The sequence below is a fragment of the Pholis gunnellus genome (assembly GCF_910591455.1).
Source record: "Pholis gunnellus genome assembly, chromosome: 23".
Classification (NCBI taxonomy): Eukaryota; Metazoa; Chordata; class Actinopteri; order Perciformes; family Pholidae; genus Pholis; species Pholis gunnellus.
The window spans coordinates 13,820,848-13,828,342 of NC_136550.1; the positions used below are offsets into that span (position 1 = coordinate 13,820,848).

Here is a 7,495-nt window from a genome sequence, read left to right on the forward strand (position 1 = left end):
AAAGAAAAGCTGAAAGAAAACTTTATCAGCTGCGTGGTGTTTTTTCTAGAGAGATCATTAATAGGCTTCTCTGAATCTGCTCATCGCAAAAAAGACATCCAGTCAAGAACAATACATTTATAGCTGTTTATTAGTTGCATATGAATGTGTATTAATGTAGGAACAATGCTTTATAAATTATGAATTAAGTATTTACTGACACCTAACTATTGCTTCAGCGCGTGCGTTTGTTATAAAGTGTTTATCAGCCCAACTAAAAGCTTCTATGTCTTCTTTGTTGGTTCTCAGAGAAAAGTGGACCGGATGGAGAGCTGGACATTAAGGTGGACCTGAAAAATAATCCTGTCTTTATACAGCTGGAAAATGCAACAGTCAAATGACACTGTGTATAGTATGCCATGCAAATGTCAAAAACTGACTAATAATAATAAAGCTGATACTGATTCTAATTCTTTTTTCTCCCCTCTGTCTAAAAACAAGAGAATAAATGTCTGTCTGTCTCTCTTGACCCATAGCTCAGCTTGTGTGAGGAGAAATGACACACGGTCCACGCGCGGGACCATAATAGCGTTGTATTCGCAAGCTGGCAGGCTGTGAAGCTTTACAAACAAGGGGCAGGGGTCAGCTAGCTGCGTTTAGGAAACGAGCTATAAAGAAGACCTTTATTTTGAAGGCAGTGACAGGAAGTCCCAGAGTTGAACTTTTTTTTATGTGCGTGAAATTCCTCAAGATAGTTTCTTTTGTTTGCATGTCTGGAGCAAGAGCGAGTGGATATCTGGCATTACAATAGTATGAACGTAAAGTAGCTAAGACACAGTGTAAGTAAGTACGCAGACAGACACGGAAAGTATCTGAAGGGCTCGCGTGGACTTATTGTCCGCTTCTTCTCTCTCTGGTGAGAAAGAGGGCAGAGGGAGTGAAACTCCTGATGGGAAGGAAAGGAAAGGAAGGGGGAAGATAACGAGGAGGAGTTGAGGAAGGAGCGGCGGTTATGTGGCAAAACTCTCAACTACTCTGACAACGAGCTGAAGAGTTGTGTTTATATTTCAGGAGAAAGTGGTAAGTTACTTTATTTTGGACAACTAATGTTAGTTTGGTGTGATACTAAAGTTCCAGACTGAGATTTCAGCTTTCACAGACGCGCTGTTTCGTCTAACTTTGGTTTGAGGCCGTTGGCTGAGTTTAAAACTACTGAGGGCACGAGTCCAAGTACCGCAACGTCCCCGTTGCAGGAAGTCTCTCCTGTTCTCTAACTACTTAATTCATTCATGTACCGGTTACGTTCAGGGCTGGATGTCTGCATTCAACGTACATGATATCTTTACTGATACAGTAGCTTCTGACACCAAAACAATACTCTGAAACCTTTATGAATATTCTTTAAGCTGTGTTTTTCTTTTTACAAAATAAGTCAAATATTAAATACAAGCTTTTCTCCAAAAACGTTATCTTTAAATATATCTTTACCTCTTGAAATAATGACTCAACCTTGATTTAAATCAGGGACTTCATGATCAAATCATGTGAAAGCAGCATAATACATGTGAGCAGACTGGAGTTATTAATATGCTGTATATGGATCCACGATATGAGGAAAATATGCGATGACGATATTCAACACAATAAATAAACCGACGTTAAAGTGAACTCAGCTCTGCCCTTCAGTACACTGCTAAAAGAAATTGCTTTTGGGAATAAAAATAAATAAATAAAAAGGTTTATTTTTTCTGACATTCTTTTATTCAACAAATTGAACATTGAAGTGATCACAAACGGCACCAACAAATAATAATGTATTGTTGAAGTGTAATATCACTTTCTTTCAAGAGTTGACATCGCAGTGGCGATTGAATATATAATCGCATATAAATATATTTGTGCAACCCTACTATGGACAAGACTACCTGACAAGTATTGAGCTTTGATGCTGTTATTTTATGTTTTCATCAAGTCACACTTTAGAAAATGGGCTAAAAATGTTTTAAATCAATGTATTAATAATTAGAAACACAATCGGTGGAGAAGTACTGAATCCTTTGTAATTTGTATTGTCCCAAAAGTAATCACTCCACCCAGATTGCAAAAAAAAAAACAAGAGGTCATCACCTCAGCGTCTTTAACGGTGGCCACAGTCCTGATCCTTATAGGCAGCGCCTACGGCGACATCATCCCAATCTTACAACGTTTTCCACTCTAAGCGGTGAATCCCGCCTCATGAATATAGAGCGCTCTGTCCCGGAGGAGATCTGAATCCGTATACTTCCGCCTGTGCAGAGATGGAGGGAGAGAAGGAGAGACAGAGGCAGCAGGGGGAGGAGAAGGAGAGCAACGAGGCGGAGGACGACAGGAGGAGCGACGAGGACGCCGACAATGACGACGACGACGAAGAGGAGGAGGAGGAGGATTCGGAAGGCGCGGCCCTGGTCTGGCAGGAGGGCTACGGCGAGGACAACCTGGGCCTTCCCATCATGCACTGGGAGGCGCTGAGCCTGCGCATCGCCGAGCTGGAGAAGCAGGAGGAGGAGAACAAGGAGAAGAGGGCAAAGGTCAGTGGTCCGGGAGAGAGGAGCGTGAGGCGTTCATGGGGCGCGAGAGGAGGGGAAGTGATGTAATGAGACAAATCACAGACACACAAAATATACACGACGGGTGGGAGAGAGGAAGAGGAAGTGATGGTGTCGATACAGATGTTAATATTGAGGAAAATGCTGTTTCTCACACACACACACACACAGTAGTGGAGAGTTGTGCAAACTGTCATCTCTGGGTTGTTTCCATTTGTTGGGGATTTAATCCTCACTAAATCACCCACCATCAAATATATGCTCTTAATATTCCATCATCGTGACTTAGACCAAACGCTTCAGAGCTTTTAGCCTCTCGGGTGTTTTGAGAAATGCGGCTTTGTGTCAAAGATGAAGAAACTGATCGGAGGTGAAGTTCATAACGATTTGGATCGTGCACCTTTTGAAGTTTTTCAAAGTTTGTCTGCTCATCAGATGTCCTGACTGTAAATGCTGATCATTCAGTCATTCATTACCACACGCTGGTCAATGTGAATCGACACCTGGAAAAGGCTCTTCTAGTACAATCATCAGTCCAATGGGGGGAAAGAGAAACACATCTCACTCTGCTGCTGGTTTGTTGTTCTCAGAGTGGAGTTTCTCTGGAGAGAGGCAGAGCTCCGGTCAGCTGGACGGAGGAGAGAGGGAGGAGAGCGGAGAGCTGGGAGGACGGAGACGACGCCTGCAACAGCCATGTGCTGGCCCTCACCTCCCGGTACACACACACACACACACACACACCTCTCATGATCATATTACTCATGAGCGTAGTGTCGTGTGTCATCTCTTAACACAACACGCCTAATCTGTCGAGGTTTTGTTGTATTATAGAGGAAACAGTCTGTTGATTACTGCTGTTTTAGAGTTTTCATCAAGAACTATAGGTTACTTACTAAATAGATTTTTAGAAAGCAACAATCAAGTATGAGAACATTTCCACCTGATGCCAAGTAATACAAGTAACAGGCTAATGGATAGTAAGTAACGTTGTAACGTTTGTTACTTTTTAAAAAGGTACCCATCACTGTCAATAAGGCACATATTTAGTGTCAGCTAAATGTTTTATGTGTCTCGGCTCTTTTACTAATTATTTTACTGTAGCATGTTGATAACACCAGCTTCATTTAATGCTGCACATCTGAAGAAAAGGATCGCAGATGCACTACTATACTACTACACTTCCCACGATGCTAACGTGTAACAGCATGCTAACAGCCGCTCCGTTAGTGTGTGGAAACTTTCTCTTGTATTGTGAAAACGTTTGAGGGCAGAAATGAGCCACGCAGATGCTGAATCCGTCCGCATTTAGATCCACAAAGATCAGAAGTTTGAAGAGTTTCCGGTCGGCATTCGCACTGGTTTATGGGATAAGTAGTTCTTCACTCTTTAAATAATCATGTACACGGTCTTGTAGTGTGGACTTTTCGTCCAATTTTCCTATTTCTTTTTGCTCAAAATTATAAATATATAAGGAATGAATGGGGAAACTCACTTCTTTAAGGGCTGCTGTACCTTTCCCAGGCCACCAGGTGTCACTGTGTCCACATTTGAAGCCCCAGAAGCTGTGAAGAGTTTTGACATTTGTCCCTCCTGCTAATGTGAGGCAGCTGTGTGACACAGCGTTCAATCAGCCATGACCCCTCGTGTAAATCCACCACATGATGTCTGTTTGCATCCCTCAGCCTGCAGACACAGATGAATCTTCAGCTCTGCTTCATCAACAACAGTGAAAGTGAGGAGGAGGAGGAGGAGGAGAGGAAGGAAAGCAGCAACTCACGGGTAACTAGCGCTAACACACGTTCTGTTGGATGAGCTGAAACAGAGTAACTAGTGACTTCATCTCACCCTGCTGATACAGAGAGGGGCTGTTCAGGTCCAGAAGAATCCTCAGCCTCCTGCCAAACCGGAGAAACCCAAATCCAGAGGCTTCAGGAACACTCTGAGGAACCTACGAGACCGACTGAGAACCGACCACAGAACACTGGTGAGGGCTCCACGCTGTTGCAGAGATGCGGCCAAGTTTTTCTCTTTTCCTCCCAAATACAGTTCATCACAGCTCTCCTCTCCTCTCCTGTCATCTTCTCCTCCCCTCATCTTCTTCTCTCCTTTCACCCTTATCCCTCTCCTTTCCTTTCCTTTCATCCTCTCCTACCTTCATCTCCTCCTCCTCCTCTCTCCTCTCCCCTCCGCTTCTTTCCTTTCATCCTCTTCTCCTCCTCTCTCCTCTCCTTTCATCCTTTCCACTCTTCTCTCCTCTCCTTTCATCCTTTCCACCCTCTTTTCCTTTCCTCTCCTCTCGTTCTTCTCTCCTCTCCTCTCAGGCTGCAGCTCGTAGTGAACCTGTAGTCCAGAGAAGACATGTGGAGCGCAGTGATTTAGAGAACTTCAGTATGAAGAACCTGAATGCTCTGTGTACGTCTCTCAGCCAGACCATACAAGGTACTCTCCCACACACAGCAAGTACACTCCATGTACATAAAAGTCTGAACCACAGCTCTGACGAACTTGTTTTTGTTTTTTTTGACCCGTCCACGTCAGACCTGAGCTCAGACCTGGTGGGCCGCCTGCAGGTCCGAGACCAGCTGAGGACGGAGCAGGACGCCATGCTGCTGGAGGTCCAGGACCTGACGTCGCTGTGAAGCCGCTGATCGCTCCGAGCTGAAGTTCAGCTGTGGAGCGGTTGAGTCCCGCAGACACTTGATGTTGATTGTTGTGAATCGGACGTTGCCACAGTGGCCTCCACAAACATCTCAGTCAGTCGGTCTGACCAGCCAATCACTGTGAAGAGTGTCCCTCCCTGAAAGGACAAGGACATTCCTTTTTACTGCTATTGTCTGTGTTGTGTATTTATAAAGGGACATTTGGTCTCACTAAAGGACGGTGTCCACCAGCAGTGGTTTAAAACTCATGACAGAACGATGTCGGAGCCGTTTGGTACGCGCAACACCTTAAACACAACATCCAGGCGGTGGACGGTGACCTGAAAGGAGCACGCTGCCATTCTCCCTTCTAGAGGATCAGCACCAGTTCCACCTGGGTCGTGTTTAACGCAGCTGAGCAGCACCACGTCTCTGGGCTGTTCTGGACACAGAGACACAGCACTGATGCGTGTCCGACGTATTTCTCCAAAACATCCAATCGTTCATTGAAAGGATCCGTCTGGTGTTGATGAAGGCCGGCTTAATTTTCCTCATCGGCCTCCGTCCCTCTACGGGACCCTGTGGTGTTTTCTGACCACTAGTGGCGCTGTGGAGCCACGTTTCCACCAGCTGTCCTGTTTCTCTCTGTGCTCATGAGTATGTGATGTTACTACAACATGTGCTGAAATAGCTGCACAATATTCAGCCTTTTCAAAGAGCGCACAGCAGCTCCAGCACACTTAAGGTGGACTGAACTGTTAAGGTGGACCAGCGCTATTCTCCTTTATGCGAGTCGCTCCTCTTGAGTTTTTTTATTTTTAATATTTCTTTGAACTGATAAGTTCAAAGTTCAACACTGTTCAACCGTTAATTATTAACATCTATACTGCAAAGAACCATGCTCTGTTTGTACCAGGAAGATATTGAATGTTAGAATGTAAGCAACAAAGTTATTTTTAGAACTGTAATGGTATTTTTAAGTACTAGTATCGGCAAGTGTAAGTACTTGTACTTGGTCTCCACTTGATCCCAGTCTGTATTGTGCGGTTATCTTTTGTCGACACAATGCTTCAGTACGTTGTGTTTCACATTCTCCCTCCAGGCTTCAAACTGCAATACAAAGGGACTCCTGTTAAGAAGCTGCTAATTCTGCCTCCCGAACAATCTCTCTTTGTTTACTTTGTGTAGTTCAAATTTCTTTATTAATATTTTTTTGTATTCATGTTTATCCTTGTGTAGCCTTTCTTACGTACAACCAATTAAGCACATTTTCTTCACCAAAGTGCTTTCTAGAATACATTTTAATCTTTTTCTTAACCGTGTTGGCACAAGTTCTTGATAATTTGCCTTAAACAAACACTACACAAACAGCTACTTTGCTTTCTTTTTTTTTTTTTGTTCGCTGTTAAACTTCCATCAATAAAACTCGACACTTCCTGCACATACTGTATGTTTCGCGTCGACTTCCAGCCGCAGCAGCTTAACAGCGAATAAAAAAAATAAAAGGCACCGTTTTAATTATGTTGAATTAACCATTTGAACCATTACAGTGCAGTTCATTTCTAAATGTTTTTTGTAATTATTTGATACTCTGAATTTAAAGCACACATTTAGCATCGATACAAGGTACCAGTATTGTGGATGAAGTGTCTGGTATTTGAGCTTCCTGGGGCCTTGACGCAGCACCACCAGCAGCTGATGGTCGGCTCAGTGTGTCCACAGAACACAGACAGAAATCAATTCATCTGCTTCCTGTCTCGTAGTAGTAGTGTTGACATCTTCATAATGATCATAGTTTCTGTCTAACCATGACGAGTAACTCCTTTATGTTATTTCATTCGTGCCTCCTCATCCACATGATTAACATGATAATAAGCTAAGATGGAAGTAACAGGATCCTGTTTATCTCATTGTTTTATATTAAGAAAAAACTAATGTAAAGAAATCAGAATCTTAGTCTTCTTGTATTAATCTGTATTGAAAAAAAAAAAATGTGCACACTCTGCAACAAACTTTGGTGGTGGTTCGACCATTTTGTTTACATTGGATAACAGACTGTCTTTAAATGAATAAAGTATTAGTACAGTCCGTTTTCAGAGAGCTGTGTGTGTGTGTGTGTGTGTGTGTGTGTGTGTGTGTGTGTGTGTGTGTGTGTGTGTGTGTGTGTGTGTGTGTGTGTGTGTGTGTGTGTGTGTGTGTGTGTGTGTGTGTGTGTGAGCAGTGTCTACACAGAGCGGGTTGATCTGCTGTGTCACCGGCCTATAACTCATTCACACTGATGACTCTTTGGAC

The 7,495-nt window shown here is 43.4% G+C and overlaps 1 protein-coding gene across 1 annotated transcript; it reads left to right on the forward strand.

The window, feature by feature from the left end:
* Nucleotides 1-739: 739 nt before the first annotated feature.
* LOC306714869 (schwannomin-interacting protein 1) lies at nucleotides 740-7,272 on the forward strand. Its single transcript, XM_079185040.1, has 7 exons — nucleotides 740-1,059; nucleotides 2,275-2,546; nucleotides 3,155-3,279; nucleotides 4,247-4,343; nucleotides 4,423-4,548; nucleotides 4,886-5,003; nucleotides 5,103-7,272. The coding sequence occupies exons 2-7, from the start codon at nucleotides 2,277-2,279 to the stop codon at nucleotides 5,201-5,203; spliced, it is 837 nt and encodes a 278-aa protein (XP_079041166.1). The 5' UTR covers nucleotides 740-1,059; nucleotides 2,275-2,276; the 3' UTR covers nucleotides 5,204-7,272.
* Nucleotides 7,273-7,495: the final 223 nt, after the last annotated feature.

Excerpts from the sequence above, each read along its gene's own strand:
- LOC306714869 (XM_079185040.1), top strand. The coding sequence starts at position 2,277 with ATGGAGGGAGAGAAGGAGAGACAGAGGCAGCAGGGGGAGGAGAAGGAG. Across the intron at positions 4,344-4,422 it reads AGGAAAGCAGCAACTCACGG|AGAGGGGCTGTTCAGGTCCA; the intron begins GTAACTAGCGCT and ends CTGCTGATACAG. Across the intron at positions 4,549-4,885 it reads GAACCGACCACAGAACACTG|GCTGCAGCTCGTAGTGAACC; the intron begins GTGAGGGCTCCA and ends CTCTCCTCTCAG.